Source organism: Lissotriton vulgaris, chromosome 6 (assembly GCF_964263255.1).
Source record: "Lissotriton vulgaris chromosome 6, aLisVul1.2, whole genome shotgun sequence".
Lineage (NCBI taxonomy): Eukaryota > Metazoa > Chordata > Amphibia > Caudata > Salamandridae > Lissotriton > Lissotriton vulgaris.
This window is the reverse complement of record NC_141694.1, coordinates 1,799,100,151-1,799,116,610: the sequence shown is the minus strand read 5'-3', so window position 1 is coordinate 1,799,116,610 and position 16,460 is coordinate 1,799,100,151. Positions and strand designations below refer to the sequence as shown.

Genomic DNA, 16,460 nt, shown 5'->3' with positions numbered 1-16,460 from the left:
AGAAGAGAAGAAGGACCAAAGAGCCACGCCGAAACTAAGAAGGGGAGGATGCACACTGACTTGGCCCCAGCCCTACCGGCCTGTCCCCACCTTTAACCTGCTCCAGTGAAATCCTGAGGTCTCCTGCAGCCAGCAACCTCAAAAACCCGAGGACCTGCTCTGCCTTCCACAAGTAAGACTTTGTCTCCCGTGAGCACGGATTTGCTCACCAACATACTCAGACTCCAGACAAAACCGTTAGTCTGCACAACTCTGCACCTGATGCCCACGGCTCGAGCACGAGTGGCCTAATACCATGAGGAGGTCTCTCCAGTGATCCCGAACTAAGATTTGATTATCTCTGACCTGCCTCAAAACTCCTGCAGCCTCTTTCTGGAGGATCCCCCCGACCGCGCCCGGTGCTGGTAAAAAAAACCCAATGCCTAAAGACACCCCTACACCCGACGCCCCACGGACTTGGGTGGCCCAACTGACGGTGTCCCAGAATCCCCAGGCATCCCAACTTACCTCTCCAACCGGTGGTCACCTCCAGAAGATCTTCGTCTTCGAGCCTGCATTCTTTGTTGCAACCAGAGAATCCCCATTAAAATCAACAGGGCACCACCCGATGCCGAAACAGCACTCTGCACCCATCCGCCCCTGCACCACTGCGGGTGTACTTTGGGGTGCCAACTCGGATCCCCCTTTGCCTGAGCCTAACACCAGAAGCTTTGCTCCCACAACCCTGTGGCCTGCTCATGAGCAGCCACCAATCCGAGGCCCCCTATCCCCTATTCAATACCATTAGGCCTCAGCACTCTGCACCGAGCCTAGTGCCACTGAGGGTGCTTTGGGAGTGCCTCTTTTACCCTGGGGGAACCCTGGTTCTAACCCCAGAATACCAACTCCCACAAACTTGTACTTACCTGCAAACCGTTAACTTAATTTTTCTCACATACATTGACTGTTTTCCTTGAAAATTGTGGAGTTGGTTTTGTATAAAACATAGGAAAAAACTGCAAATAACTAAAAACTGCTTTACTTACCTTTTCTCTAGGAAATGTTCCAGTGTGATATCTAGGCATATTACACTGAGTGGAAAAAGTAATCCATAAAGTAATCTGTAAAGTAATCCAATGTAATCTAACAGTAATTTCCTCTGAATTGAAAATATTTATAACGATGTAACAAAGACATTTTCATTCAGCTTGCTTGTATTGTTCAACCTGCCTTGAAAAGTACGATGTGCACTTACCTGTACCAGGCTTGCTTAGTGAAAATAAATATAACAACATAATATTTTTATACCAAAAATTGGTCTGAGTTCAGTCTTTGAGTGTGTGACATCATTGGCTGGGAGTGTGTACAACCAATGCTTAACACTACCCTCTGATAAAGCCATACTTCTCGCCCACACTATCACGAATACAGAGTAAGGTGCTATCTACTTTTACCTCTGCCTAGCTTTGTGGTTCCACTGGACTCTGTGCACGCTATACCTCATTTTGGTATAGTATATACAGAGCCAGATTCCTTCAAACCCCACCTGCCCTCCCAGCCCATTCTCTTCTATCCACATGTCCTCCTGGCCCTATTTGTTCTCCACCACCCCCTGCCTACAACCCTCCTACCCGTTTGATTTTCTTCTCCCCTCCCTCTGACAGAAGTCAAAAGAAAATGAAGCAAACACAAGAAGATAATGGACAGAGCACTGAAACTTTTCAGACACTCACCCCAGTCACAGATCTGGGTTGAAACCATCATCGCTCTTTAGCTCACTTTGGCACTCCAGTTCAGCCCCAGCCATTTGCAAATCAGTCTTCACCCTGTTCCTGATGGGAACAGTCCAGCCTGAACTGCCAAGCCAGGTCTTCCCTGGACCAGAAACAAGTATCCTAGGACTGGATTCAGGGTAACACCCCTCATCAGCCTGGCTAGCTTGAATCCAGTGGCAAAGTGAGCAAGGGACCCACGTCTGGACCTACCCTGCCACCTTAGGACGAACAAAGCAATACCAAGGGAGATGATGGAGGGAACTCTTCAGTCACTCACCTCCAGTCACAGATCTGGGTTTAATCCATCATCATTCTTTAGCTCACTAGGCAAATCAGTCTGACCCTTCTCCTCGTGGTAACAGTCCAGCTCGAACTGCCAAGCCATGTCTTCCGTAGACCGGAAACAAATTTTCAGTGTATGCTGGGTCTGAACTGGGCACCCACTATCCATAATTTCATGCCCACATCCGGTGAACTGACCTGCATTGTGCATTGTGCTTTGTCTCCTTGACTGGGCTCAATGTCTATGAACAACACAGTGTGTTACTATTGTGATTTGGTTATAGTTTTAATTCAGTGTTTGTTCTTATTTTCTATCACACTTCTGCAGAACATTTCAGTAAGTGCATATGTTAAACCGAGTACAGCTGAAAAATATTTCTGTACTGTAGTTGATGGAGATATTGATGTAGCGAACATTGTACCATCGAAATGTCTCGATTCCTCCTCGTTGTCCTGCTTTTGTATCAACAGAGACTGGGTAAACTGGTCAAGAATGGAACACTGTTAGTTACTAATGTCCGGGTTGCAGCAAGTTGCAGGGAGACCCAGCGAAGAGCTGAAGAAGAGGAACTGAAGCGTCAGAGGTGAGAGAAAGAGCAAGAGTGTGTGCGTGCGCATGCGTGTGTGTGGGCACGGGCGCGCCTCAGTGACGCACTGGGAAGAAAAGATTATGTTGGGTGCCATAGGTCTGGCTTGCTTAATATGAAACATTATGACACGACAGTTGGTCTAGTTTATTAATAGTGAAAAGCATTTGTTAAAGCCAGTAGAACTTTAACAGTTGGTTGTTATCAAATTGTGTGACAGGCTATAAACATGTATTTTGTTACATGAAATCTCGAAGATTGTTGTAGTAGGCAGGGGTTTTGGAGTTGGCTACTGACTCAGACACACCCAGGGATTTTTCACTCGTTAGGCCCTGTTGAGAGGGGTGTATATTGATTTGCAAGCTGTATTTTTCTTTATAGTTGTGATTTTATAACCTGTATGCTTGATGGGTACTAGTTTATGTGCATCATTGTGCTCTCTTTTACATATCCCCTTGTTGACAGTCCTGGCAGTTATCCCAACTAAACATAGCGTTCTCCATTTATCTTATGTTTGATTGTTAATTGTTATTTTACTCGAGGACCCCCACCCTACAGGTTTGCCAATTATTTTATGATGTTGTGTCAAGTTCACTTTTGCTTGTTTTACTGGAGAAATGGACCTAGTGGGGCCCACTACCAGGTCCCTGATCTTGATTGTGTACTCATTGTGGTGTCACTTTGCTGACCTCTATTGTATGGAGTCTACTCATGCTTTCACCGCGTGTACAGCGCTCTGACACCCTCAAGGGTCAAGTTTACGCTTTATAAAACGTTCTAAAACTATAAATGTGCACTTAGTAGGCCAGTGTTGGGTAAGGTGTAAAGCCAATGGTAAAGGGTAAAAGCTTATCCAGTTCATTACGAAAAGTCGTTTTACATTTCATAGGTTTGATCTGTTTATTATATCAAACCAGTAGTTGTGACCTACTTATTGTGAAATCATGTGTGCAAACTTGTAAGGATGAATTGTTATTACACTGTGCTAAAGCCTTTAGGCAGGTATTCTCTTTACATGGAATTTCACATATTACTGTACTATATGAGGGTTTTGGTGTTGGTGATTCACCAGAAAATACAGTGGGGATACTAGAGATACTATTTTGCTTTGCAACTGTCATTTTGTATACATTTGTACCTTTATGACTGCATGCTGAATGGTTGCCTTGTATAACGCGTATTCTTAGTACAGTAGCCTTGTGTTGGTTATGGTGCCAAGGCAATAATAAAGGTTACAAGCCTGATTGTTTATCAGGAAAAGTTATACGCTTTTAGTTAAATGGAATTTCACAGGTTATCTTTCTAGGCAACTGGGTTTTGGTGATGGTTACCCCATAGCAAACCATGAGTGTAGAAAAATTCTTCTCTGAGAATCCTTGTTTTCCCTGTTAAGAGAGGTAGTATTCTGATTTCTAACTGTAATTTTGTATACATAAGCAATGTTACGACTATGCTGGATGGTTACCTTGCAGGAAAGCTTACGCTCAGTACAGTAGGCTGGAGCTGGTTATGGTCACGTGTTTCAAATGCTAAGTGTGTTTCGGCCACTAGTTATAGCTTCGACCTTTGGGGTTATCAGAATTGTGGCTTAATACAAACTGGAGGAAAACAAGTTTCTAAGGCAGGTTCTGGGTGTCCCCCAGAGTTCATGTACACTTCCCGGGCATGAGGAACTTGGCATTATATTTCAGACCTCATTAAATATGGGCCTTCATTACGCTGGATCTGAATTTGGATTAAGAACAAGCTAATACTTAACAAATTGTTAATTAAGGACTGTTTTCCTTGGACAATCATGAAGCTATCCCTGGCTGAGTTATATCAAGTCTGCATTCATAGCCTTGGGCCACCCTAGTATTTTCATGCCATCTGCAGACATTGTTAAAGGCAATCATCGGTGGGTCAAACATAACTTTCTCCTGGGTCTTTCAGCCACTAGAGAGGATACTGATCTCTACAAACCATCTGTTTGGGCCTACAGTCGGATTAAAAGTTAACTTTATAGAATCATATCTGACCTGGGTGAACAAAACTTACCATCACCAGCTTCAGGCTGAACTCTCCCACTGGAAATCTTCCCTAAAGGTTGGTCTGCAGACGGCTTTTAAGTCCTTGTGAGTGTGACAAAACCTTAGCGCAGTCTAACTTCCATGTTGTCATGTTCTGTAGCTTATACACCCTTCCAAGCAAAACGTTTCTGGTTTCTATTTTGAGAGAAGCTCAGTTTGTTCAAGTGAGGCCTGCCATGTTCTTTCTTGCCACTTTGGGAGATATTCGTGTTTGTGTAAACATGGTTTATTTTTTAAGTAATGTTGTTAAGATCCGAGGAGCCTGGCCTTAACCCACATGCCTGATAAAGTTTGTACATACTGGACCCGTCTCTCTACTACATTTAAAATGCAATTTGTTTTATTGTTGTTTATTGTGCTTGATTTGTCATCTGAACCTCAAGGACACTGTACCTTGTGTTTTATGTTATGTGTGTAATTGCTCTTGTTATTCTGTTTTTTATCCTGTTTTATATCTTTTATGTTTTCTTATTTAACAGAATAAAGAATGTTTTATTTTTACTTACTTACTTATGGTCACAAGCAAGTGATGACAGCAAATTGGCTTAATTGGTGTGCAGGGAAATGTTATGCCAGTTGCCAAAGGTCTGGCCTGTGTATTGTGAAAAGTTATGGCAAAGGAAGTAAGCCCAGCTTATTAATTGTCAAACACATATGATAAATCCAATAAGCCTCTAATAGTTCACTGTTGCCAGATTATGATATAATCCGTAGAGAGGTACTTGGATACATGTAACCTCACAGATTACCACAGGAGACAAGGGTTTCGTTTTTGGTCACCCACTCTGGCAAACCCAGAGTTTCAATGCGATTATTCTTGTTAAGCCCTATTGAGAGGAGTTGTATATTGTTTTCCCAACGGTAAATGTGTACATATTTGTAATTTTACAACTGTATGCATGGTGGCTGTCATTTCATACACATCTTAGTAGGCATGCGCTGTACATAGTATCAATGGATTTATAAAGGCTTGAGGCCTTTTTGGGGCACCATAAAAAAGATTGTTAGATTCCTTAGGTGTGATCTGTTTATAAGGAAAAGTTCTGAGAAAGCAAATAGGCCTTATTTACTTATTGTGAAGAACATGTGTTAAAGGCAATGGGCTTTTAAGGGCATATTGTTATTACACTTTCCTAAAGGCTCGAGGCAGGTTTTTTTTTAAATGGAATCTTGTGGATTACCAGCAGCTGCCCCTGAGCTTGGGCGTGGGAGTTACGCCCAGTGGCTGGTAACGGAGATAGTAGTTTCTATTTCCATCCATCTTCATTTACTAAAATATTGAATGTGCATCGCTGCACAAAACAGTGCCTGGATGCTACTCTCTGATCTCATTAACATAAGCGTCAGACAGCAAAGCACATTTCTCGGGCACATGCGCTTGTGCGCACTTGCCAGAGAGTATACATTTGTGTTTTTTTGACACATGGGCTTACCTCTTGACAGCGCTCTCCTTCCTTTCCTATGGATCTCTAGGATACACCCCAAATGACCTTCCTCAGCATATTTTTAGGTCGAGCCTAGCAGCAGCGGGCATGTACTGCTCGCTCTGCGAGGCATGCTGTAGTGTGGAAGCCTCGCCCACTCCCCTCCCTTATTTTTAATTGGCTGGTGTCATTGTCCTTGGTAAATGCTGGCTTCCGATTCATTATGAGGATTGTTAGTCCCTCCTTGTTACTGCCTTGTCACCATGTTACCGCCCATAAGGACTGGACCTTTTACTTGGCACATTACACTGACTGCTTTATCTAGTGAGTGAACACTATTTTTGTTATTGACACTGATGGAGACAATGTGGGCTGCTTTATTTGCATTCTGAGCGCGGCACCCTCTTCAGGGACACCAGGCTCTGTTTTTCTTTTTTTTCAAACTTTAATACTGAGCTTGGCGCCCGCTTTGGACCCTGCGCTCAGTTCGGACACTGCGCTCAGTTTATTTATTATTTTTTTAATTTAATACCCAGGGCGGCGCCTGCTTCAGAAACACTGTGCTCGGGTTCATTATTTTTTTAATTAACTTTAGTCATGAGTGTGGCGCCCACCCCCGAACGTAACACTGGCGACAAGGATGGAGCAATCCACCCCACTGGTGGTGCCTCAGCGCCCCGCCGACCAGAGTACCACAGGTGTCGCAAGCCACACCACGTGGTGGCTGTAAGAATCACTGCAGACGTGAGCAGCACAGTGGCAAGAAGCACAAGGCCCTAGCCAAAAGAGAAGAACCGGGGTGAGCAACACAAGGCCAGTTCCCCCTCCAGCTCCTGGCACCAGCTCAAGGGGCAAGCCACACCTGGACCTTCACGGGTGAGTCGAGCATTACGCTATAGAGGGACACAACAGCTTGCACTGACCTGGCCTAACTGACCCACGGGTGACAAGGCCGCGCCCACCAGCGGACTACGCAAGGCCCAACGCACTTTTCCCACCACCTGGCACACCAAGGCGCGGTACCCCCGCTCTAACACCCAGTTGCACCCCCCCTTTGCCACCGTGGGGGACCAGGGCAATGCCACGCAAGCCTCAGCTGCATCAATGACACTCCACCCGCCCACAGAAGTTCTGCCTCCTTTCAGCGAGTTAGCAGACCCTGCCACAGCAGCGCCAAGATGGCAGACCTGGCTCGGCTGCCTGGAAAATTACTTTGTTGCCACCAGGGAAACGGTGCAGTGAAGCGCTCACTGCTTCTCCATTATGCAGGAGAGGAGATCTACTAACTCCTCAATCATCACCCTAATACAGGGCCCGAGAACTACGCAGCTGCTGTCGCTGCCCTAAATGCTCATTTTGACCCCCAGATGAACCCAGACTTTGAACATTTCAAGTTGAGGCAAGCCAAGCAAAGAGAGGGTGAGTCACTGGATGCTTTTCATACGAGGCTGAGAGAACTTGCCAGTATTCATCTTGTGGGAGACTGAGCCGCAGACGAGAGCACAGCACAACTGATTCTCTAAATCTGCAGCAAGGTCCTGCGAGGTCTCATCCTTCGGGAGCCAAACATTCCCAAGAGTGACATACTAGTGCTGGCAGGATCCCATGATCTGTCAGCGGCACGGGAAGAGGAGATGGACCTAGTGCTGATTTGCAACACTGAGAAGAGCACCATCGTCAAGCCCGAACGGGCTGACGCAGTCAGAACGAAGGACAAGGCCCACATACCACGGGATCACCCGCCACACAACACTGAGGGTCAATGCGGATACTGCAGGTATGAGGAACATCCCCCACAACCATGCCCGGCGCAAGATAAACATGCACTAACTGCAGCATTGAGAACCACTTTGCCTCTGTGTGCAGAAAGAAGATGCAACAGAGGGACGTGAGGCTACCCAAACAGATGCAGAAGATGGTCTGCCAGCTAGCGAGTGTCTTGTTGACAGCCCCGCCAAGGGGGAAAAGGAGAGAACACACAGTCTACCAGGAAGACGACTCAACGTCAGAGGAAGAAGTGGAGATGTACCTAGTCTCATTCAGCCAAGCCCTGAAAAGACAGAGACGGCCCCAACCTCGATGCATGATACAGATAGCAGGGTCAGAATTCAACGCAGTAATTGAATTCTGCAATCCAACAAGTTGAAGCCCAAACCCGAGCTCAGGCGTCAAAGATGAAAATATTTGCATATGGAAGCGACACACCGCTACCCCTCTGAGGCAAAATGACCATGCCCGTGCGGTCCGAAGACACTGAAATCACCGTCGACATCCATGTCATCAACCACGAGGCTGACACACTGCTGAGCAGCCACGCAGCAGAAGATCTGGGCCTAGTGAAGTTCACCAGGAGTGTACAAGCTGACCAGACAAAAAAACTACTCAGCCAGTTCAAAGACCTGTTCAAGGGGCTAGGACGAATAAAGAGGGCACCCATCAGACTACACTTAGACCCGACCGTCACGCCAACCACGTCAAGACACAGGAGAATCCCATTCCACCTCAGACCGCTAATAAAAGAAGAGATGCAGAAGTTGGAAGATCATGAAGTCATAGAGACAGTTGCAGGGCCTGCGCCATGGGTGTCACCCAGGGTGATAGCGAAAAAACCTTGCCAACCGGGGAAGATCAGACTCTGCATCGACTTGCGCCTCCCCAACAAAGCATTTGACGCGAACGCCACATAACGCCGACCATGGATGACATTGTGACCAAACTGAATGGTTCCAGATGGCTTTCAAAGCTGGACTTGAATGCCGGTTACCATCAGCTAGTGCTTGCCAAAGACAGTCGATACATAACCACATTCAGCACACATCTAGGATTCCGAAGAGATAAACAGCTGAATTTTCGGCTTATCCTTCGCCACCGAAAGTTTCCAAAATGCAGTTAAAGAGATCCTGGTCGGGCTACTGGGGGTGTTGAACGTGAGTGACGATATCCTCATCCACTCAAAGAAGGCTGAAGAACAATACCGGCAGGTGAAAGCCATGCTAAAAAGAATCCAGGCCCACTGGATCAACCTGCACAGGGAGAAGTGCCTGCTGTTCCAACAGTGGATAGAATTCTTTGGCTACACGTTCACACAGGAAGGCATTCAGGTCGACCCACGGAAATCCCAAGCTATCAAGAACGCATCAGCCTCTCTTACCGTAGCGGAGTTCCGCAGCTTCCTGGGGATGGCTACGTACTGTGGGCGTTTTATCCCAGATCTAGCCACCATCGCCAAGCCACTCAAAAACCTCACCCCGGCAGACGCCATGTGGCAATGGGGCCCAGCCGAAAAGATGGCATTTCGAGCCATCAAGGATGCTCTCCTTGACCACACCATGCTGGTGTACTTCAACACCGCCAGACAGACAGAATTACTGGTGGACGCCAGCCCTGTAGGCCTCAGGGCCGACCTCACTCAGGAACAAGAATCCAAATGATAGGCCGCGCTGGCCTATGCTAGCAAAGCACTTTCCCCAACCGAGAAGAGATATGCACAAATCGGGAGGGAAGCCCTGGCGATCCGCTGGGCCTGCAGACTCTTTCACCTATACATATGTGGACACCCATTTACCATCATCACCGACCACCAACCACTGGTGCCATTGTTCAAAGGATCAGCACCCCACCCACCAGCTCCCACCGAACGTTGGGCCATCTGGTTCCAGCAATACGAAATGGACGTAGCCTACCAGCCCGGCTCCAATGACCCGACCGACTTCCTCTCGAGACACCCAGACAGGACAGGCGTGGAAGGTGATGAGGTGGGCGCAGACGCCACCGAAGCCCACCTGAACATGATTTTGGCGCTCACGTGCTCTCGAGCGTTGACCCTCGAAGAAGTGGCAGCGGCAGCTGAGAGGGACCCAGTCTTCACCAAAGTCTGGGCCGCCTTCCAAGAAGGGCAATGGCACCAAATCTTACACTCAGCCAACTCATGGGCAGGCCCTGAAAAAGAAAGCCTGATACACATGTGGAGAGTCAGGAATAAGCTGAGCCTCACCCAAGGAGGAGTCCTACTCAGAGGACCGCATATCGTCATCCCGGCATCCCTTCAGCTACGGGCAACACAACTTGCCCACGGAGGGCACCAAGGAGTGGAGAAGATGAAGGCCCCTGCATGAGAGAGAAAGTTTGGTTCCCGGGGATGGACGTACAAGTCAAAGAAACAGTCCGGAGATGCCCCACCTGTCAAGTGACAAGTGGGCCTGAGAGACCCGCACCCCTTCACACTGAAAACACAGGCAACGTCAATGGAAGAAACTAAGCATGGACTTTGGGAGCTTCACAGACGACAGAGTCACGCTAGCCCTATTTGACAGCTACTCAAAATATCTGGTAGTGGAGGTTGTCAACACAACAGCTTTCTCGCATGTTGGCCCTGCTCTAGGGAAGATTATTGCTATGTTTGGATGTATGATCGAGCTCCGAAGTAACAACGGACCCCCCTTCCAAGGGCACGAGTTCAAGGAGTTCTTAGAACAACATGGCATTTGGCACATGTGCATCACCCTGCAATGGCCACAAGCCAACGGGGAGATTGAACGATTCCTGAGGACAATCATCAAAACTCTTCATATAGCAGGCATGGAGCAAAGCGACCCAGAACACCAGCTGCAGAAGTTTCTGCCGGAGTACTGGAGCACCCGTCACAGCTCAACACGCCAAGCACCGTGGTCGCTAATGTTCAACGGCAATCACCGGGATGGCCTCCCCACAGCACCGGGGTGGGCCCCACCTCTGTTTGATGAAGAAGGTGCCTTTAGACGAAAAGAAAAACGCAACAACATCACTACACAGACCAGGAGAGTATTGTCCCGCCGGCTGCAGCAAGGGGATACCGTCATCATGAGAGACCAGAGGCCAGGGGGGAAAATTCTGGACTCGATATGAGCAGGGTTACTGGACAGTGGTCGACATGAAAGGGACCATGGTAACTGTAGAGAAAGGGGGGAACTGTGACCCACAACATCTCATGGTTCAAACAGGTAGCCAACCCCACTCATGGCACTGACGTCGCCGACCAGCCCGAAGAACCTAGCGCCAGCCAAGAAGCACCCAGAGAGGCGGAGAACCACCAGCCAGGACCTGGTCCATCACCTGGTGGCCCGGAGGCGACCCCAGAGCCCCCAGAATCACCCCTGTCACCCGGCACCCTGTTCAGTACACCCAGCTCCAGCCGAGGCCAGTTCAGACATGCGCTGAGAGGCAACTCCCAGCCGAGCACTCGCCTGAGAGACTTTGCCTGTCAAGTAAGTGGACTGTGAGACTCATGAGAACCAGTCAACCAGTCAACCAGTGACTTGAGATGGGATGTAACAGTCAGCACGCTAGTGTTTGCTGCTGGCGTGTGCTGGAAATGCCAGCCCCTGCCCTCACACCGGACGGCGTGAGCGCTCATATAATTAAAGGTGGTCGGAGCTGCGCTAGGCAGTCTGCCCGTAACTGTCATACCGTGTGCATGTGTCTTTATTGCAGAGATGCACATCGCACGGCCGTGCTTGCTTCCATCGCCCCCCCTCCTCCCCCCAACGTAAAACTGGGAAGCTTAAATAAGTGTGCAGGGCCCAATTCTGGTGAATAGATGCTGACTTCAGTCCCCTGTCACACTTACCTACATTAATGAATCCAGGCAGCTGTCAGCAATGCGAACAGTTCTGCACTCTTGAGCTATCTTTAGTGTTTTTGTTTTATAACCTACATTTGTTTTCCCTGTTTTTGCTTTTTGCGCTCATTTACTCCTTCTTTCTTACAGCTTTCGGTTCTCTCTTGCCTCCTTTTTCTCCATTTCATTCTTCCTCCGTTAGCATGTTCGTTCTCTTTATTTCATGCTAGTTTAATTTTTCTTGTTTGCTCCTTCCTCTCTTCATTTTTCCTCATTATGCTTTTCCTCTAGTGCCTTGTAATTACAGCACATTCTAAGTCCCACAAATTCTCTTTACTTTTCAAGGTTTCATTTCTTTCTTTTTTCTGTCTCCTCCCCATGTTAATCTTTTGTTTTTGCTATTGTATGCGTTTGTTGAGGGGGGGAGTCCACAACCTGTGTTCCGCTGCTTGTTGCAGCTGGGCGTCATTCTTGCAGGGGGCACGTGGAAAGTGTAGCATCCTGCTCCCAATAACCACAGACACTGGTAATTACTAATATGGGAGCTTTATTCTCATACATCTGACCTGTCTCCTGTCCCTACTCTAACTGCCCCTTCCTCTGTCCATCTCCTCCTCTTCCTGTTCCCCCTAGGCTCCGCCCACAACCACTAGCCTCCTAACTTCATAATATCTCCCCCCTTTGTAACAAAACAAACAAACATACTGACTTCTCAGTCCATCTCTACGATAAGTCTCTTGGGTGGATGTATGTCACGATGAGGTCGTGGCGACCTGGCTCTCTGATTATTGGTATTCAGTGTCTCATTGATCAGAGCAGTGCTCTCACGATCATCAGAATGTGGTTCTTCCGAACTGGGAGTGTCCATTTCACTCGTCATGGTTCTGGAGGTATCTCGTGACAATTTCTTAAAGTGCGAGATATTTCTCGTGACTCGCCGCTGCTCGGACTCTGCTGTCAGCATAGTTCCTTTCCTCTTCGTGACCAACAATGGTTCGTCCTTGAACAGACAGTCGGTCTTCTTCTGCTGCTCTTGTTTGACGAGAACATGGTCCCCTTCATGTAATGATAGCGATCTCGCTCTTCTTCGGTGATCTGCATATGACTTCATTTTATCTTTATTGCGCTTGTCAGTTGCTATCATTTCTTGTTGATCTCTTGCAGATGATGATGCTCTCAAGGCGCCATCCCACGTTGGAATGCGATTCCTCATGGGGCGTCCCAGCATGAGTGTCGCTGGGCACTGGCCAGTCGTTGCGTGAGGAGTTGTGCGGTACGCTCGGAGGACTTCATTGAGTGCCACTTGCAGATCTCTGCCTTCCGCAGTAGCATGTTGAAAAGTCTTCTTGAGTGTGGCCATGAATCTCTCGATTGTCCCGTTTGCCTGTGGCCAGAGGGGTGTAATCCTACGGTGATGAAAGTCTAGGTGTTTCGCAAATGCTGCAAAGTCCTGCCCATTGAAAGGGGGGCCATTGTCTGTTTTCACTGTCTTGGGAACTCCCCATGTTGCAAAGACTTCATCCAGTACTTTGAGAGTACTAGAAGCTGTCATATGGATACTTCATTACATATATTGCGTTAAGTTAGCATGAGTGTATTACATGTTTAAACAGCCGCTTTGCCTTCGGCTTCAGTTTTGCACACGACACGTACTTGTTGTTGTAGCTTTCACCCTAGAAGCGGTGAGGTGTTTTATTTGAGAATAATATGTTATTCCTATGCTATCAGCTTTGCCTCGTACACTTGGTACAACTGTCTGCACACTGAGAGCTGCACACTCTAAGATTAACCTAACACAAGGTTGCTGGGAAGTCTGATCCTCGCACCACATTAGACATTAGACATAACACAAATAATGTTGATGCCAACATTTTGGGCTCTACGCGGGTTTAAGATAGAGTTACACGGAATGAACGTAGACACTTGGTGCTGCGCATGGAGAGAGCTGGTAGCTGTTGATGTGAACTGCTCCTACTGACATTGAGAGGTATGGGGCCGCCCTGCTAAAAAGCCCGAATGAGACCTTCTTAGATATAAAATAATATACTAGATAGGGTGCGCGAAATATAGGTGATATCGATTCTATAGGTTTTGCATTATAACATGCTAGCACCTTTTGCTTATTATGGATTAGTGACTATGCTGCTAACTCTGATTTTTATAATCTGCATTTTGGTATTATACAAGATACTGCGTTTGAGAACTTTGCATTGAATAATAAATATTTCAAACTTGCATTTGTGTTCTTTGACTCCCAGTTTTGGTTTGAAATGATTATATAACGAAAGAGTGTTCATGTGTTCCACGATTCCTGAGGTATTCTAAAGATCATGTTCTGGTTTGTCTAAGACATGGTTCATTCCATAATGATCCATGAGACACTGTAGCTAGCTAGGTAAGGAGATTTCTGACACTGAGATGAGTTTTGGATCATCCTAACTCACTGAGGTTCTAGATCTCTATGCACAGTTCTGTGGGAGAACGGAAACCCTGCTACATGGCGCCCAATGGATTGGTTGGCCGTATTTCATGACACTCGAGTAGTATATCATTCAAACCTTAACACCTTCATTCCCGTTTCCGGTAAACGGTGGTGTCGGAAAAACCTACCTATTTTTGAAATAGGTCTTTTCAAGCTTGAATTCTACTTTAAACGGTTTCTTTGAATTACTACCCAGTTGTGCTACAAAGTGTTCTTTGTCCTTTTTTCACTTCCGGTGCTACCATGGCCGTGGAAATAGCGCAGCATAGCCGCGTCGCGGTTCGCGACCACTTGAGGGCATATAATGTCCCTGCGGAAGGTTTGGCTGTGGTTCTAGTGGTGAGTGCGGAACATGCGTACCCGTACGAATTGTTTTATTCCTGGGTGACGTTTCCGGAAGTAAACGCTAATTCGGGCGTCTACCACTCGTACACTGCCTCGGCTGTTCCGGCGGCTTATGCTCCGTACAGAGCACTGGAAGTACCTATCGATGCTTGGCAGCACGGAGTTTGGTTTGGTGGCGTCCTACCCCACTCTTTAACGGCTCCGAGGTTAGGTCCGTTGTCCATTCCGGGCACAGCCTGGCCCGCCTTGGGCGGATTTACTCCTCATCCTAATCGCGCCACTTGTAATGTGGTTGATTTGCGACGTCTGCATGATGTCGCGGTTGACGTGATTAGAGCGCTTGTTCATTACATTGGTCGTAATATACATGGCGCTGCCCCAGCAGGTGCGCAGCTTCGAGCGGAACAGGCTGGTTTGAAAATCAGTCCTGTCATGGTGAATTCCGTAATGGGCAGAAAGCCAGAAAATAAGGATGATTTTCCTTACTGGCTTGCCGAGAAATTCGACCAGCTGGAGGCTGTGTTTCCTAATACGACTCCGGGTGAGAAACACCGGATTCTTACGCTTAGTTTACCGAAGGATTTAGCCCCTGAACTTGCTGACTGTGAAACATGGGGTAAGACTTTTGCAGCGGTTTACTCGAGGTGCTTTGGCACACCGACAGTGTCGAACCTGTCTGCGATCCTCAAACGTGTTCAAGATGATCACGGACCTGAGTCGGCGGTTGAGTTGGGTATGCGCCTGAACGGTTCATTTGAGACAGTTTGCGGTATTATCCTTGCCAATGTAAAAGGGGATGCTGTGAACTTTCAGGTGGCCAATGGTCTGGCGTTAATTCCCGATGCCGAGAAACCCCGTCAGCTGGCAAAAATTATTGTGGCGGCTTATAAAACGGTTGGCCGCAATTCTAAGGGTGCAAAGGTTTTTCTTGAAAAAGAAAGGAAGCAGCCCCAGGGACAGTCTTCGGAAACAGGTGGACAGCCCAAGTCCAAAAAACAAAATTGGCCTAAAAAGCAGAATCAGGGTAAGCAACAACAACAGCAGACACAGGTTTCGAGTCCGGCGCCTTCACAACCTGCGCAGTCAGAGCGAGTTTATGAATTGCGCGATCGCGCTACGATTAAATCGCCTGAAAGATATCAGGCATCTGACCAACGCTCTCCTCGTTCCTTTCAGGACTCATCGGCTCCGTCAACCGGTGGTGGAGGGGGCGGCAGGGGCAGGGGTGGCCAGCAAGGACGTGGCCAGCCCCGCACACGAAGTGAAGGGGATCAGCGGGACGACTCTACGCCAAAGAGACCGCAGTTTGCCAAGAAGAAAGTCGCTGCCTTAACGGCGCATCGATATGCCCCAGATAGTGAGAACGCGGCTTCGGAATCTGACGTGGGCTCTGACCTTGCTGGACAGCGCGGCGGAGATTACCATAGTGAGAGAGGCCCTCCGTCCACTGTTGAAGGTGACAGCGACTGAGACTTTTATTGTGATTGAAACAGCTGATACACATGTTGCTCCCCCTGAAAGACTTTTTGAAATTGTCCTGTTAATTGAAGGTGACATGCAGCGAACTGTAAAAGGGGTATTTTGGGAAAATCTTTCGGATACGTATGACATTTTGCTTTCGGAGGCTGACTGGCCCCCACCTTTTGTTCTCGCAGCTCCGCGAGGGGAGGAGGTAATCCTCCCCAGTTTCGCGCACACTGTGCCAAGAGTGGAAGCGCTGCATTTTGCAGAAGAGTGGGCTCTGGCGCTTGCGCCGGCTGTGTACCGGAATCAGTGTGGCTGGGATAAATTGTCCCCGAGCCATGAGATTCCGTTACGGTCACAGCCGCAGCCACAACCCCAATATCCCATACGGCGTGAAGCTAAGGCTTCGGTCGCGGCTATCCTTGAACAATTGGAATATCAAGGTGTAATTGAAACG

At 47.8% G+C, this 16,460-nt stretch overlaps 1 protein-coding gene across 1 annotated transcript in view; it reads left to right on the top strand.

Moving 5' to 3' along the window:
* Window positions 1-16,460, top strand: part of LOC147709519 (dynein regulatory complex protein 1-like) — a 546,368-nt gene that overhangs the window by 98,862 nt on the left and 431,046 nt on the right. Inside the window, exon 3 of the mRNA XM_086926016.1 lies at window positions 2,508-2,620. Coding sequence (XP_086782142.1) covers window positions 2,508-2,620 — 113 coding nt within the window. The remainder of the gene's footprint in view (window positions 1-2,507; window positions 2,621-16,460) is intronic.